The sequence below is a fragment of the Anabrus simplex genome, chromosome 5 (genome assembly GCF_040414725.1).
Source record: "Anabrus simplex isolate iqAnaSimp1 chromosome 5, ASM4041472v1, whole genome shotgun sequence".
NCBI classification, from domain to species: Eukaryota; Metazoa; Arthropoda; class Insecta; order Orthoptera; family Tettigoniidae; genus Anabrus; species Anabrus simplex.
In genome coordinates this window covers 339,893,614-339,912,061 of record NC_090269.1, presented here as the reverse complement: position 1 = coordinate 339,912,061, position 18,448 = coordinate 339,893,614, and the positions used below count along the sequence as shown (strand labels likewise).

The window sequence follows — 18,448 nt, the reverse complement described above, 5'->3', positions numbered from 1 at the left end:
ATCTGAGGATGTTCTTTTAAGAACGAAACCTGTCATTCTCTGTTTAATAATGTGATTTTTACAGGTATGTAACAGTGTAACATTTTATATTGAACTTGTGTTCGACAGACTGAAAATATTTTATTTATGTTACATTTAACAGAGTAGACACTCGAAAGTATGGCTTCCTTCTTAACAAACGTGTTATTAAGACTAAAAGATAAATAATCTACACATTTTAAATTTTAATTCACTCGTGGAGGGCAATTTACATATGTTCAGATCTGTTTTCTGTAGTGAGAGTTTCTGAATATTAGCTGGCCCCCGCATTTCCGAACGCCCCCTGTCCTGCGCCCGCCGCTGCTCCCTGGTGGAGCGCTCGCAGACCATGAAGATGGACCAAGCCGGGCCCACACTTCTCCAGCTGCTGGTGTTGACTGCGGACTGCGAACCTGTTTACGTGAACTGGTATAGGTACCACGATCTTGGTGCCGCCGTGTCCACCTGCCGAACTGCCACTACCCGAACCAGCGCCTCCTCGAGAACCCGAACCAGAAGACGTTAAACCAGCCTTGACACGTTTCCATTTAGCACGTCGGTTCTGGAACCAGATTTTCACCTGCAAAAAAGAAAAGCCAATGCAGTTTTTTAACTTATTTCAACCTTCTGTAAATATTAGTACTTAAAATACGTTATGAAAAATATTGACTTTTTTGTAGTGTCAGAAGGCATCTCTTTTCAGTTTCGACTCGGTTAATTTATAACTGTTAGGTTTTCAGTCTGCTGAAACTGATTCTGAGTAAATAAGTACCTGAAAGAGAAGACATATCGTCACAGCTGTTTCTGAACCTTGTATGTCACAATGCTCGTCCTATCCATTATTTCCTTTAAGACTAGTTACACACACTGATATGCAGTCCATCAGAACAAATTTCGTTGAGTTCATTTCTCTATGTGAGTATCCGGCTCCATGGCTAAGTAGTTAGCGTGCTGGCCTTTGGTCACAGAGATCCCGGGTTCGATTCTAGGCAGGGTCGGGAATTTTAATCACAATTGGTTAATTTCGCTGGCACGCGGGCTGGGTGTACGTGTCGTCTTCATCATCATTTCATCCCCATCATGACGCGCAGGTCGCCTAGAGGCGTCAAATTAAATGATCTGCACCTGGCAAGCCAAACATGTTCTCGGACACTCCCGGCACTAAAAGCCATAAGCCATTTCATTTTAATTTCTGTGCGGGTGTGTAAAGGAAAATGAACATTGCTTTAGCGTACGAATGTATGTTTGAATGACATGTTTACCCGCTCCTAGAGTATGGCGTATTTAAGGTACATTTTTCTTTACATACACGCACAGGAAAATGAACCTTACGAAAATTGTTTTGATGGACTGCATATCAATACGTGGCTAGGAGTCTTAAAGGAAATAATTGATAGGAACAGCATTCCCATATTCGCGGTTTTGGCACAGAAGCAACGATATGGTAACAGTATTATATCTGCTTATATAAATATTGAAATTATAAAAATAACATTCCTTGTTTTGATTAAAGTCTTGACGGGCCTGGAAACTGTACAGCAGCTGTGGTCATCTCAGAACAACGCCGAGTGTGATAATCCACTTAAATAATAGTAAATATTTCAACGAAGTTGCCGCTGGTGTAATCCGGCATATTATCATTAGATACTTAAGGTTTCGCCTTGTCGTTGCAGCCATCCATTCCTATTTCTCACCGTCCTTTATAACTCTGTCACGCTCTTCGCCTCGTCCATATAGAGGATGTAAAATCTTTCAAGACACACACCTCACACATGAAAGAGAAAACTTGTTATATGGAAATTGGTCCAGAAACACTTTATTTCCTTGTAAATCTTCCTTTCTCCTAGCAATATTCCCATCCGTAATACAGTTGTGCTGTATTTTGATGCCAATGAATTGTGTTTCTATTTTATTCATTACACTTAGCAATGCACAGTCTTGATTGACCTCTCTGAGCATCTATTCTTTCGTTTTTCTCTCTACCCAGCTTGTACGTGTTATCCTTCTGCACACCCACACCTCGTCAGCTTCCGTTCCCATTTCGTCCTATTTCCTGAACGTTAACTCTCACTACCATATAATCAATCGCTCCAGACAAAGAAGTTTACAATAACAAATCCTCATTTCCATACCCATATACCTCCTGACCAGTAAGTTATTTTTTGTTTGTGAAGGCTTTCTTTGCAAGTCCAATTCTTCTTTTTATTTCCTTTGTATCATGTTTCCCTCCTATAGGTTATTGGCCTCCAGGTTTACGATGAGAATATTAAAAGGTCACAGAAATCTTCAGTTGAGGAGTGTCTGTCCACCCTAAGAAAGTAGTGGCTAAACGCAAGGAAACGTGTAATAAAAGGCACAAGGAACGTAGCCATGATCGGGTATGGTACAACGTTTAAGTAAGTACATATTCCCGGTCTGTATTGCTGATGGCATTCGATGGTATTCAACTAATTCTCTAATATATGTTAGTACATTAGAATTGAGGTAGGGGATGCCCTAACATGCGGTAGGTGTTCCTCGCATGCCAGAGACATCTCACTAGTTTTAGGCAAGGTGGTGCAGTACATGGTACGGATTCCGCCGGTGCTGTGACCACCAAATGAGTAGAGTAGATAGTAAATAGTTTTAGTGTAGATAGTAAGAAGTTTTACAAGATATATAATAGTATTTTAGTTTATATTTTGTTTTGTTTTTGGGTTTAGGTGTATTTCACGGTTCTTATTGCCTGTAACCGATGGTGTACACTAGGGTGGGCAATAAAGAGTTTTTATTATTTAAAAAACTAATTCTCTACATTTGGACGAAATACTTAAAAAAATGAAGTGGAAATAGAACGTTTTGAACAGACTCCTCAATTCACGTTGGTGAGTAAAGAACGATTCATCATAATTGAACTGAATCGATCACAACTGATCTGTATTAATGGATGTCGCGCATGTAGCAGATCCCTACCAGTTGCTTATCTAATCTAGTCTGTTCAATCTGGGCCGGCTGCGTTCGCTATCATCATGTTTCGTGTTTACATTCTGAAGCAAACTATGGATGAGAGAAAAGTTCATTTCGCATTTCATGTAGTTTCTATCAAAACTTCTGTCATATTTTGAGACTTTTAACATCAAATCGTAATACTTTTTTCCCATATTAGCCGAGCAACAAGTAAACATATCCAGATTAGAAAAGCAGCTACTTTAATCCTCAGATTCTGGAGGACTAGATGTTTGCGCTATAGTCTTGCTTAACATTCCTGCTACTCACATATCACAAACATCACTATCCTCCACCAGAAGAACACGCACTTTCTCATAGACGTCACCCACCCTCAACAAAGGGTCTACCTTACAAGGGCTCCATTGGGGTATAACAGACATCTCCTCTCCGAACTCCGAAGTGTCACGAATCACTCATCCCGAACTTTTTTCTCGGCCGGGTGGCCCTCATCTCTACTCGCAGCCTAGCCGAGCTCAATAAAGCACAAATAGGCAGACGCCTAGTTGGCAGTCGCCTCCCCACTACCACCAACATGCCTTATGTACTCATCCCATGGCTAGATCTCTCTATCCCAGAGATAGAAATATACCAAGCACTGAAAACGAAAAATGCCCATATTATGAATTCTTTCCGCATAATAGATGGCCGCATGAAGAAACCCTCAGAACACCTACTAGTGCAAGTCATGACTGATCAAGATGTCAGCCACCTACTGAAGGACGGAGCCAACATAAGGAACTACAAGTACGTCGTGATACCACCACCGCAGTCCATCCTAGACCAACTTCAAGCTAAACCCGAGTATATTCCCATCCTCCATGAGCCCCGATAAAAACAATACCACTCCCACTTTCTCTCCTTACCACAACTACCACCACAACCATCACAACTACTGCCAGCACCCATTCTACAATTATAACCACCACCAGTACAACCTGCCATTCCTCCCCGGTCATGACAACAACCCTCCCCCCCCCCCGCCCTCCCATCCACCAACCCCCCAGCCACCAGGAGACAATGTCTGAAATAACTCTACAAGATTATACCGTTGACCACGGAACGCCGACCGAGCAAGACTACTCCGCTGACCACGCAACCGAGCAGCCACCATCTTCCATGTCCACTTACAGCTGTGTTCTACGTGGCATCACCCCGGACATCGCTATAAGGGAAATCATCCATGAACTTCGCACCGCAGGCGTCCCTGTGAAGAGGGCCATAAGGATACGTAACAACCATGGCTCTACATATGTGGTCCGGCTCCAACTACCGACTGAACGAGACGTACAACTTATCAGCACAGGAGCTCAAATTTTCGGCAAACACCACCGAGTGGAACCCTCCTATTCACCACCCCCATCCACCCGCCACCCATCAGTCACTACGCATCCTCGCCCCCGGCCATACCCCACTCCAATCCCACCATATCGACAAGCTCTCCCACCTCTCCCTCACTCCAGCCCCTACCATCCGCCCACACCCACATTGGATCTCCTCCACTTCCTCATCTCTTCCCTTCACAACTGTAACAGCCACCCTACAACTCCTAACCTCACACCTACTCCCAACTACTGTGATCCCACCATACCCACAGCCTAGTCTTATTCAAAATCATGTGTATTAACAATTGTAACCCTAATGTAAGCACAAATAATTGTAACCCAAATGTAAAATGTGTAAGCATGTAACACCTATGCAATCAAACCAATAAAAAGCACAAGAACAGACACTATACCCTTAGCCAAGAGACCAAACACCCCCACATCACCAAAATCAAAGCTCCCTCATTTTATCAACAAACCACACCAAATCCCCAAACCCCGCCAAATCTCCTGGCCAGAGAGAAGGCGTAACCTTCTAGGTGGCCCGCCCCTTCCCTTCGGGAAGGGGAATGAAAGCATCCCCCTAGGTCCTAGGTATAACAGAGTCACAAGTATATTATAGCTGCGCGATAAATATCCCGTAGGCCTATCTCACAATGCTCTTCCTATCCATTACCTGGTTATGCCTCCCAGCTACATATGGATATGCAGTCCACCAGGCTAACGTTCGTTGTGTTCATTTTCCTGTGTATGTGTGGAAAGAAAAATGAAACTTACTGTACCGTGCTGTAGGAATGTGTGTTTGCATGACGTATTTACGCACGCCTACAGTACACGATATATATGGTTCACTTTCTCTTACGCCTTTGCATAGGAAATTGAACACAACTAAAATTGTTCTCATGGACTGCATATGCATATGTGGCTGAGAGGCGTGAGCAGTCTTAAGGAAAATAATGGATAGGAATAGATGATGATGATGCTTGTTGTTTGAAAGGGCCTAACATCTAGGTCATCGAACCCTGGGTAGGAGGAGCATTGTGACATGCAAGGTTTGGTTTCTTCACCAACAATATGTGTCTTATTCATTTTAACTTTTATTTTTGCACATTGTTTTGAATATAATACATAATAATAATAGCATTGTATGAAATCTCGCGTGGTTATTTATATAAACAACATAAAACCAAACCAAACCCCATGGCACAACAGCCCTTGAAGGGCCTTGGCCTACCAAGCGACCGCTGCTCAGCCCGAAGGCCTGCAGATTACGAGGTATCGTGTGGTCAGCACGGCGAATCCTCTCGGCCGTTATTCTTGGCTTTCTACTCCGGGGCCGCCATCTCACCGTCAGATAGCTCCTCAATTCTAATCACGTAGGCTGAGTGGACCTCGAACCAGCCCTCAGGTCCGGGTAAAAATCCCTGACCTGACCGGGAATCGAACTCGGGGCCTCCGGGTAAGAGGCAGGCACGCTACCCCTACACCAAGGGGCCGGCATATAAACAACATGCTCTACGTTATTTTCATTGACAAAAGTAATTTAACTATTATTGTTATTTCTGCAAGCGTTTAAAGAAATGAAGGTTAATGATTAAGAAAAGAAACGTTTTCTCAGATAATATATTGCGTGTTGTTCATATTCGTTCCTAAATTGTTTCAGGGAGAAAGTCGTATTATTATTTAATAATAATTTAATAATTAATAATTTAATAATTAATGTTAAGCAAGCCCTTGTAAGGCAGACCTTTCCATGAGTTGTGCGCCGTTTATGCGACATTGCTTGTTACTGTGGTGAAGGATAGAGTCGTAGCGTATGAGTTTCAGGAATGTTGGTATCAACAAGAACATCCATTCCCCGAGCTAAGGGAATAAACTGTTTAAGATTAAAATCCACGACACGGTCGAGGACCGAAGGACAAGACGCTGGCCACTCAGCAATGGAAATGGATAATTTTCAACGAATTGTATTATGTATAGTAATAATCGTGTATAGCCTCCGAAGAAGCCTAGTGCAGGTCTTTCGAGTTGACGCGATCTGCGCGTCTATGAGGATGCGGCCCTACCTATGATGAATTCTGTTGATGAAGACGACACACAAGCCCAGTCCCCGAGCTATCTGAATTAACTAATGAAGGTTAAAATCCCCGACCCGGCTGGGAAGCGAACCCAGGCCCCCCTGGACCAAAGGCCAGAATTCTAAATATTTGGCCATGGAGTCGGACATTATTTATAGTGAAAACCCTAACTTGCAGCCAGAAATTAATATGCACGCTCATTTACTGGTTATTACTAGGCTTTTGGAAGATAAGAACATTACTTCATAAACAGTAATGAATGTACGTAAAGCATGAAAAAAATTGTTCTCAAATGAGCTATAAAAATGTCATTTATTCTAAATTTACGCTAGAAGAAGGTGTATTTCCCTCACCTTGAGAATTCTTCTCGAAATTAATCTTTAAACTATTTATGGGACAACACATTTGTTATTATTAGAGGCACTCGCAAAACATCCTGAAAGGTGAAAGGTTAGGACAGCATACATAGGAGCAGTTACTGACCTGCACCTCGCTGAGTTTGAGCGCGGCGGCGATCTGAGACCGCTCCGTCAGGCTTAGGTACTTCTTGGCATGAAACTCTCGCTCCAGCTCCAGTAGCTGTTCGCTAGTGAACGCTGTCCTTCGCCGTCGAGTCTTGCTACCACCTCCAGCTCCTCCAGGACCACTGTTATTGCCTCCGCCCGGCTGCAGGGCGTGATTCGGCGAACGTTGCGCGCTGTCGCCATGTTGCGTTGAGGGGCCTAACTCATCGGACGTGGCTCCTGGACTGGAGGGCTCACAGTCAGGACTCTCGGGACGGCTGCATTCTCCTCCTAGAACAAGATAAATGATACATCACAACTATAATTCGTCACATGATTCCATCACATGGTTTAAGGCTTGGCAAAATATCTTATTCATAAATTAGTACTAGAACGCCAACGGCCGTAGCCGTGTTGAAACACCGGATCCCGTGAGATCTCCGAAGTTAAGCAACATTGGGGCGTGATCAAGAAGTGGATGGGTTGCCACGCGCTGTTGATTGGGGCTAAGGGAATGGAGGAGCGGAAAGGAACTGGCTACCCTACCGTACGTAAACTCCGGCTCAGGTACGCCTCTGCGGAGGTTCGGACCTGCCTTCGGGCAGAACACACCCTTACCTTACCTTAATGTTAGAACTATGCACGATAAAGAGATATGTTACAGGTTTTACGTCTGGCTGCAATTCAATCAAATAGAAAATATCTGAAATGCTACAATTTTCACGCACTATGCCCAGGTTCAGACTCGACTCAGCCACGGATTTTTATTTCTTCTACTGGAATGGACTCAACTCAGTCTCAGATAAAGTTCGGACGCTTTGTTCCCCGGTCGCAGTCAAGCGTGCTCTTTACTGCATTTACAGTATTACCATTTAGCACTGGTCCTGTACATCACTTAAAGAATCTACGAAGGTTGTGGATTCGGTTCGCACCGTGTTTGGTTGGCCACTCCTGTTCTGTGCTCAGTATGTACTCAACAGGACCTAATAAGCTGAAAGTTTATTTCAAGTAATGTGTGAACGTGGGAACTAGATTTGCAATTAGAATGGCTCACAGCGGGCGACTAGCGCGCACTCCTCACTAGTGCTGGCCGTAGTGGCAGATCTGTAGTTCCAGTTAAGAATGACGAGGCTACTGCAGCTCATTCGGAAGAGAATTGGACGCGAAATTCTACGGTTGCAAGTTCACAGTGACGTTCGATTGGCCATTTTCTTTCTGTATTTAACATCTCTTCGCAATGAACTCGAAACTGCCTAAAATTCTGAAATTCTATTTTAAATTTCAAACCATATCGTTGTTTGGAAGGCTGGTTATAAGTCTCTTTTTAAAGCAGGTCTATCAATCTCTCCAATTCCCGAAAAGTATGACAGAGCCATATCGTCGCTCTTGTGCCAAAACTGCAAATATGACAATGCTCTTCCTATCCGTTATTTCCCCTAAGACTGATCACGGCTCCCAGCCACATATTGATATGCACAGTCCATCAGAGCAATTTTCGTTGTGTTAAGTTTCCTATGCACGTATGTAAAGGAGCGGGCAAATATGTCATGCAAACATACATTCCTACAGTACGGTACAGTAAGGGTAATTTTTTTTACATACATGCATAGAGAAATTATCTCAGCAAAAATTGTTCTGAGGGATTGTATATCCATATGTTGTTGGGAGGCGAGATCAGTCTTAAGGGAAATAATCGATAAGAAGGGAATTGTCACATTCGCGGTTTTGGCAGAGCAGCGACGATATAATTCGTTCTGAGAACAGCCTTCTTTATTCTCATAATAAGCTACACATGTTTCATATTTAGTTATTCTGACTGTACGCTTTCCTTCCAATATTGTCTACGTCTAACCACTCTCTTGCACGACTCTCTGAGGAGTAATACATAGTAACTTAATTTCTGAGTTGAATGTTCAACCAATTTCTTTCAACTAATTTGTATGCCGTCAATAAGAAGGGGGGAAAATGAAGGCTGTTAGACACTATACAGTAGTTTGTAGCGCCGTGCTGCGGTTGCCAGGAGCAACGCCAAGCGAACCACAGAAATTGTACCACAATATGCAAGATTACAGTGCTGAGGTGAATCTTGAGAGAGAATGAGCATGTTTTGTTCTCACTAACCGCAGCTTTTAATACAGGGGTGAGGAAAGTTAATCCTTCTCACTGAATGCTATTACATCGTATTACAGACAAGTTGGCTGGTTAATACTAAAAGATCGCCAGCTGTTACGTGCAGCGGAATTAGTCCTACAAATTTCAACCAATCAAAAACTCCGGCATGTCTTTCTAATCAATTATTGTTATGTTATCAAACCGATACAGTAGATTCACCAGCTATCCTATGTACTTACGCGGACACCGTATGACTAAATATTCAAAAGCATTTATTATCGGTGGCTGCCGACTGTGGAACACTATGAATCTTCATCTGGTGCTTAAGAAATCGCTTCTCTATAGCAATAACCTATGAAACAAAAATAATGTTATAACGTCGTTGAAGAAACAAACCTCGTACGTCAAAATGTTTCCCCTATCCATTATTCACCTTAATACTAGTCACGCCTCCCAGCCATATATTGAAATCCAGTCCGTTAGAACAATTTTAATTGTGTTAATTTTCCTACGATAATGTGTAAAGGAAAATGAACCTTACCGTACATACTGTAGGAATGTATGTTCGTGTGACGTATTTACGCACTCCCAGAGAACACAGTAATCATGGTCCATTCGTTCGTGAAACTTTCTTGAGGTTATTCAACGTTCCTCTGACAAGCGCTTCAAAGTCTATCAACTCGTCACACAATGTTCCCTCTATTTCAAACAACATTAGCTTTTATTTCATCTGTAGTTTCCTCATAACAGAAAATAACTGGCTTTGTGTAGATTCCATTCCTCTACTATAAAATGATTTCTAATTGCTTAAAAAACTTCCTTCAATTACAATATATATTGGTTTACGTTTTTCAACCTAATTGGTAGTAGTAGTAGTAGTAGTAGTAGTAGTAGTTGTTGTTGTTGTTGTTGTACTTTCTTCAACGCTGGCTGCATGTCAAGTTTAGCCAAACTGATCTCCTCTCAACAATTCAATTCAGTATCTCTTCATTCATAATTCAATCTACCCATCTCATCATCTCATCTTCAGCATGTTTCTGTTACCACATTTCAAAAGCTTGTATACTGAGCTAGTTACCATACATGTTTCACTTCCATACAATGCCACGCTCCAGACGAAACTCTTCAGAAACACATTTTCTAATTCCTATATTAATATTCCAAGTGAGCAAATTTCTTTTCTTATGCTAGTCTTCATCCTCCTTACTTCTGCCATCGTTAGTTATTTTACTATCCAAGGTAAAATATTCATCTATTTCCTCTAAGGCTTCATTTCCTAATATAATATTTCCTATATCACCTGCGTTCCACTGCACTCCATTGATTTTGTTTCGGACTCTTGTATTCCTTCTTCAAAACTTCCTCCAGCAATTTATCCAGATCTTCTGCAGTCGCTGATAAAATAACAATACATCGACAAATCTCAGGGTTTTGATTTCCTTTCCTTGGATTGCGACTCCCTTCCAAAATTCCCCTTTGATTTCCTTTACCACCTGATACTTAAAAACAACGAAAAGGCGAGAGGACAAACTGCAGGCTTGCCTCACTCCTTTCTGAAGTGCTACTTATTTTTCAAAGCCCTCGATTCTTATCACCGTAGACTGATTTGTGTAAAGATTGTAGATAATTCTTCTTCCTCGGTACCTGAACCCGATCATTTTCAAAAAATCAAATAGCTTGGTCCAATCAACATTATCAAATGCCTTTCCTACATCTTCGGGCTGAGCAGCTGTGGCCTGGTATGCCATGGCCCTTCGGGGCTGTTGCGCCATGAGTTTTTTTAAATTCTACATCTACGAACGCTGCGTACGTGAGCTTGTCCTTCCTTCTTAATTCGATCCTCTAAGATCAGATGTAAAGTCAGGATTGCTTCACGTGTTCCTACATTTCTTCTGAAGCCAAAATGATCTTCTTCGAACTCAATCTCAAATTGTCTTTCCATTCTTATATAAGTAATACGTGTTAAAATGTCTCAGACGTGAGATGCTAAACTAATGGTGCGGTAGTTTTCACACTTGTCAGCAACGGCTTTCTTTTCCTGTATCATATATCTTACACACTAAATGGAATAACATCGCCATGCTGATTTCTTCTAAGGCAGTCAGTAATTCTGAGGGTATGCCATCAATTCCAGGTGCCGTATTTCTATTTAGATCTCTCAAAGCTCTGTCGAATTCCGGCCTCAAAATTGGATGTCCCAGTTCATCAGCATCAACAACCTCTTCATGTTCCAGTTCTATATGATCTATTTCTTTACCTTGAAACAACTGTTCACTGTTGGATATGTTCCTGCCATCCTTCTGCCTTGTCTTCTTTCCCTACAAGTAGTTTTCCATGTGAGCTCTTAATATCCATACACATGGTTTGCCTTTCTTCAAAGGATTCCTTGACTTTCCTGTATGCAGCGTTTGCGTTTCCTAGGACTATAAAACCTTCAACATCCTTGCACTTCTCTTTTAGCCATTTTTCGTTAGCTGTCCTGCACTTTCTTACTTCATTCTTTAATCGCCTGTATTCCTTTCAACACTCCTCATTTCTTTCTTGTACTTTCGTCGTTCGTCAATCATGCCTAGTATCTCCTGAGTCATCCATTGATTGTAGTTGATCATTCCTTTCGTCCTAATCTTTCTTCAGCAGCCCTACTGACCTCATTCTTCACGACTGCCCAGCCTTCCTCTGTTCGGGAGATGGTGGGTTCAAATCGCACTGTTGGCAGCCCTGAAGATGGCTTTCCCTGGTTTCCAATTGTCAAACCAGGCAAATCCTGGGGTTGTACCTTAATTATGGCCAAGGCCGCTTCCTTCCCATTCCTAGCCCTTTCCCAACTTTGCGTCTTCGGTAACCTTCGTTGTGTAGTGTGACGTTCAACCACTAGTAAAACTATATCCTTTCTCATAGGGAAGGGCAACCGACTGGAATGCAAGGCCAAGGCCAAGACTACGAGTGCAGCACATTTCATACTAGGGTGTACGGAAAGGTTTTTTTTTTGTTTTTTTTGTTTTTTTTTTGTTTTTTTTTGCTAGGGGCTTTACGTCGCGCCGACACAGATAGGTCTTATGGCGACGATGTACGGAAAGTAGTGAAATACTACTACTATTCCTTCCCCTAATAATAATAATAAGAAGAAGAAGAATAGGGAGGGGAAGAAGAAGAAGAAGAAGAAGAAGAAGAAGAAGAAGAAGAAGAAGAACCTTAACAACCACCTTGAAGCTACCCTGTTTTCATTTAGCTTTTATAAATAAGGAATAATTATTAGTTATAGTCTTTGTCTTTGTTGCAGCATGCAAAAGTTGTAGGAAGATATCTAATTATGGCAGCGATATAGGGATGGGACTAAACGCAATTAGCATTGGTGACGGTTGGATAGACAACGAAGGTAACAAGGACCTAGAATATTTTAAAACATATCAAGTGTCAACTGAGAAACTCAATTGTATTTTGTAGTTCACAACTGGTGCAATCCATTTTAAAATTCGTGCTCATAGCTTACAGAATCACACCTTTACAATTTTTTTAGAGCTTGTTCGTAACGAAAGGTGGAAGACGATGAAATAGCGGTTACTCCAATAGTGTCTGGGAAGAACTTGTATAAATTTTACGAAGTGTAAGCAAAGATACTTTGATTGTAACAAGCGGCCCGTACAGTTATCTCTATTACTGCTTCTTGTATATCATAGAGGGAGTAATTGAAATACGGTAGAAAGGTAAAACAATGTAAGAGCAACAAAAACAACAATCTTTTCCCCTTGTTTTAGTGCGCTCCTCTTTTTTCTCCTGGGTACCTCATGTGAACGAACTGCCTCTTAGCGAAATAATATGATACACCGGACAATAAAGACAGTAAATGACTGAGGAATAACATATTTCCGCCTGTGTGGTGTAGTGGTTAGTGTGATTGCTGCCACCCCCCGGAGGCCACAGTTCGATTCCCGGCTCTGCCATGAAATTTATAATGTGGTACGAGCACTGGAACGGGGTCCACTCAGCCTCGGGAGATCAACTAAGTAGAGGGGTTCAATTCCCACCTCCGCTATTCTCGAAGTGGTTTTACGTGGTTTCCCACACCTTTTCGGGGCAAACATGATGGTGCCTAACTTAATGCCCACGGCCGCTTCCTCGCTGCTTCGTTGTCTATGCCTTTCAATCTTCCCATACCCGCTAGGGCCCTGTTCATCATAGCAGATGAGGCCACCTGGCCGAGGCATTGGTCTTCCTCCCCAGTTGTATCCTCGACCAAATGTGTCACGCTCCAGGACACTGCCCTTGAGGCGGTAGAGGTGAGTTCCCTCGCTCAGTCCGAGAAAAAAACCAACCCTGGACGGTAAACGAACTAAGAAATAATGAAAGAAAGAAAGAATATCATTTGTGACAAGATATACTCAGTGATGCTTTTATTTTTCTGTTGCTCAATCGCATTTTTAATTGTCATGTTATTTGTGAAAACATGTTATTTTCATTTAAAATCCTTAAGTGAATGATGGCTATGCATGGAGTTGTATTCCCCATAGCCTATTTCATCATATTCGAGGCGTATGTTAGAAAATCATCGTATTTCCATATATCAGCACCCATGATTTCACAGCTTGAAGGTGATAGGCGATAACTAAGTCAGACATTGCTTCCACTGACGTAATAATAATAATAATAATAATAATAATAATAATAATAATAATAATAATAATAATAATAATAATAATAGCCTCCGTGGTTCAGGCGGCAACGCGCCGGCCTCTCACAGCTGGGTTCCGTGGTTCAAATCCCGGTCACTCCATGTGAGATTTGTGCTGGACAAAGCGGAGGCGGGACAGGTTTTTCTCCGGGTACTCCGGTTTTCCCTGTCGTAATTCATTCTAGCAACACTCTCCATTATCATTTTATTTCATCTGTCATTCATTAATCACTGCCCCAGAGGAGTGCGACAGGCTTCGGCAGCCGGCACAATTCCTATCCTCGCCGCTGGATGGGGGCTTCCTTCATTCCATTCCTGACGCTGTCGAATTACTGGAAATAGGCTGTGGATTTTCAATAATAATAATAATAATAATAATAATAATAATAATAATAATAATAATAATAATAATAATAATTTTTCATTCCGCCAACTATTTCTACGGCTTTCGGAGACGTCAAGGTGCCAGAATTCTTTCCCGCAGAGATTCTCTAACGTGCCGGTAAATCTACCTACATGACACCGACGCGCCTGACCTTTAAATACTGTATTACCACACTGAACCTGCCTGCTTAGTTTCCTCTTAGGTCATAAGAGGTAGCTAAGGAATATTTTTGAAAAATATTACCCTTAAGGGGGTAATACATAAAAAATGGACAATAATTAGGAGCAATAGGAAACGGGCTGCTATGAGGATTAATTTTTATGCCGCTAGGTTGCGTCAGTATGTCTTGAGCGGCTTTAACAATGAATGTATATACCGTTTTCCGACGTTCATATCTCTTGGAGCCATTTTGTCTGTGTTTGGATAGGTAATTCATATTTTGAAATAGAGCGGTTTGCAGCTCTGCTTCTTGCTTTTATCTGTTGATCAAAAGTGAAGGATTGTACATATTTGGTGTCACAAAAATTATCAATCTATTATTAATTCTATGCCTGTGCATTCACTGACGACCGAGCTCGATAGCTGCAATCGCTTAAGTGCGGCCAGTATCCAGTAATCGGGAGATAGTGGGTTCGAGCCCCACTGTCGCCAGCCCTGCAGATGGTTTTCCGTGGTTTCCCATTTTCACACCAGGCAAATGCTGGGGCTGTACCTTAATTAAGGCCAAGGCCGCTTCCTTCCCATTCCTAGGCCTTTCCTATCCCATCGTCGCCATAAGACATATCTGTGTCGGTGCGACGTAAAGCAAATAGCAAAAAAAAAAAAAAAAAAAAAAAAAAAGCATTCATTTACGTGACAGCAATTCCTCACTATCTGATAGCCATCACGGGAGAAGGTGATTGTGTTTCACCCATAGATAAGCGTAGCCAAGAGATTACAGTGAGTGTGGTAAACCCTGTATCTTCCAATTGGTGCACGCTTAAGCCGTATTCCATAACACCGACTGGTGGCTCATGTAACAGCAAGGCTGAGCACTGCGACAGCAAGGGGGTATAGGACTATGACGTAAAAGATAAGTACAAAGGAGAAAGAAAACAGGGCACCTCTTCGTGGTGTTTCAGCAGTAATCTTAAGATCCAATAAGTTTTTTCTTTTCCTTTTCTTGCATGCAAGAGAGAAACCTTTCTTATGAACAAATTACCCCGCGAGAAAAGGGGCTGCCTCGCCGATGTGGGAATGGCGTGCTGCTCGGTTCACCCGGAAGGACGTGGGTTCGATTCCCCGTAAGGAAGTCGTAAAATTTAAGAAAGGAGATTTGCAGTTCCGGAGGTGCACATAGCCATGGGGTTTACTCACCCTACACCAACAATGAGTACTAGGTTAATCCCTGGGGGCAAAGGCGCCCGCCGGTAACGTTGATCACTCTACCCCACAACGTGCCGAGGAGACGGATGGTGGAAGCCTTTACCTTCCACCCCTCCAAGGGCCTTCATAGCCTGTACGGGGATGACTTTCCTTTACCCCGTGCGAATGATCGGTAGTTCTGTTACCAGATTGTATTTGGAGGGATGTATCACCGAATTTGCCTGCTTCAGTAAATTCTCACTAAGTCAGTGCCCTTCCAAAAACTCCGCCCAATACGCTCTCACTTAGCTGATCTTCATGAATATCGCATTATCCCTACTTCCCCCTCAGTAGCTCCCTGTGGTCATCTCCCTCACTAGCAAACAAGCTGACAACTGCAAAGTAAATGTTTGCCGAAAGGGAAAACAGTACGGCTCCTAAGTCATCACCAAGGAAAAACTAAGATCATGTTTACAGATTTATCATCTCGGAAGGTCGGTCATGACATCTGTATTCATCATCATCTTCTTCTTCTTATTATTATTATTATTATTATTATTATTATTATTATTATTATTATTATTATTATTATTATTATTATTATTATTATTGATCGACTCCATGGCTGAATGGACAACGTCAGCCTTCGGTTGAGAGGGTCCCGGGTTCGATTCCAGATCGGGGATTTTAATCACTTTTGATTAATACTTTGACTCGAGGACTGGTCGTTTGTGTTTGTGCCAACACTCTCCTCTCCACATTCAAACAACACACCACACTACCAACTACCACAGAAACACGTAATAGTGATTACATCCCTCCACATAAGTTTGGCGTCAGGAAGGGCATGAGGCCGTACAACAGGGTCAAATCCACATGTGACACAATTCCCCCACCCCCGAGACTCCACAACGTATGGGAAAAGTGGTAGATTATTATTATTATTATTATTATTATTATTATTATTATTATTATTATTATTATTATTTATTTATTTATTTATTTATTTATTTATTTATTTATTTATTTATTTATTTATTTATTTATTTATTTATTTATTAATCGCTAATCGGCCAATTAGGAACCACGATAATTTTTATTATACATTCTGGCGTTCACTCAGTTTTCGATTGATCTACAATGTTTTCATTAGCTTTCTGTAGCGAGCACGGCGCTCATCCGACCACTTTTTGCACCAGTTGTCCAATTTATATCCTGGAAAGTTCCAAAAGTCACCATGCTGATTAGGAAAGGTCTCGTCTGTGCGCTTCTTCTGGTCGAAGGCCCATTTCTTGACGTTAATGTACCAGGAATTGTTGATCTTGGTTTTGTGTCAAAATTGTTAAAAATGCGTTTTGCCCATCGAGTGTCGTCCATCCGTCATTATTATTATTATTATTATTATTATTATTATTATTATTATTATTATTATTATTATTATTATTATGCTTGTTTCGTTTCGGCCAACTAAGGACCACGTCATTTCAACTGTTTCCTTTGAGCTTTAATGTTGGTCCACCGGGCGAGTTGGCCGTGCGCGTAGAGGCGATAGTAGGTTCGAATCCCACTATCGGCAGCCCTGGTTTCCCATTTTCACACCAGGCAAATGCTGGGGCTGTACCTTAATTAAGGCCACGGCCGCTTCCTTCCAACTCCTAGGCCTTTCCTAACCCATCGTCGCCATAAGACCTATCTGTGTCGGTGCGACGTAAAGCCCATAGCAAAAAAAAAAATCTTGGTCCAGTATTCCTTCATTCGTATACGGTGTTGCTCCTTTAGCTCTTCCGTCCATGCCTTTCCAGTTTTCATCTTCGGCTTTGATTGGAAACTCTGATGTTCTTGGAGTGTTTTCTTAAGTGGGACACGCTCCTGGAGATCTTCAAATGAGATCCCCATCTCCTGGAGATCTTTCTGTACCTCACTGAACCATGCACCCTTTGCCTTTTTCTCTTGGAGGAAAGTGAAAATGCGGTTGGTTAACCGTGTTGAATTCATTCGGACCATGTGTCCATAAAAAGTAATCCTCCTTTTTCGCATCACATCGGTTATTTTCTCCACATGCGAGTACAACTCCTGGTTGTGCCGTCTCCTAAACTCGCCGTTGTCTTTGACTGGACCTGAGTTTTTTCTCAAAATCTTTCTTTCCTTGGCCTCCAATTTCTCCATCGTGCCTTTTTTGTTCACGGCGAGACATTCCGCTACATATAGAGCCTCTGGCCGGAACACAGTGCAATAGTGTTTGATTTTTGCATTCAGAGATATAGATCTTTTGTTATAGACATTTTTAGTCAAATGGTAAGCCATTTCCATTTTATTCATGCGTGAAGCAAAGGCTTCTTTTTCGGACATGTTAGGTTCTATCCATTCACCAAGATACTAAAATTTTTCAACTCGCTTGACTTTTCCGTGAGTCCCTTCTAGCTCACTTGGCGCCAGTTTGATGTTTGTGATGAATTTCGTTCCATTATTATTAATTACAATAACCTCTGTGGCGAAGTAGATTCGTCGTTGATCTTCTGTTTCCAAGATAATGGATTTGATACAGACCAAGGTTGGTGTCATTTGAAGGGCTTGGATGTGTTAACTCCGTGGCATTTCCTTCCATTTGCTTAAATGAGGAGGATTGAATAGCTCAGCCAGTAGAGTGCTGGCCTTCTGAGCTCAAGTTGGCGGGTTCGAATCCGGCTCAGTTTGGTGGTATTTGAAGGTGCTCATATACTCCAGCCTCGTTCTGGTAGAATTACTGATAAGTAAAAGAACTCCTGTGGGACAGAATTCTGGCATCTTGGCATCTCTGAAAGTAAAAGTAGTTAATGGAACGCAAAAATATTATTATTACTACCTGTTACGGCTTCGCTAACGAGGATTTCGTAAGTTGATAAAAATGAATTTTTCCTCGGTACTGCACTAAGACATTATCTGAAAATCCCTATAGTACGTGCAAAATCTCACCAAAAAATTGCATTTCATTTACCCCAGAATCTCTTTGTAAACCACGTTTGTGGCATTGCCTTTTGGGGCTAAGATGA

At 41.9% G+C, this 18,448-nt stretch overlaps 1 protein-coding gene across 1 annotated transcript in view; it reads right to left on the bottom strand.

Moving 5' to 3' along the window:
• Positions 1-292: 292 nt before the first annotated feature.
• Positions 293-18,448, bottom strand: part of LOC136874524 (homeobox protein unplugged-like) — a 210,571-nt gene continuing 192,415 nt past the window's right edge. Inside the window, exons 2-3 of the mRNA XM_067148161.2 lie at positions 6,890-7,200; positions 293-598 (exon numbers count right to left, since the gene is read on the bottom strand). Coding sequence (XP_067004262.2) covers positions 293-598; positions 6,890-7,200 — 617 coding nt within the window. The remainder of the gene's footprint in view (positions 599-6,889; positions 7,201-18,448) is intronic.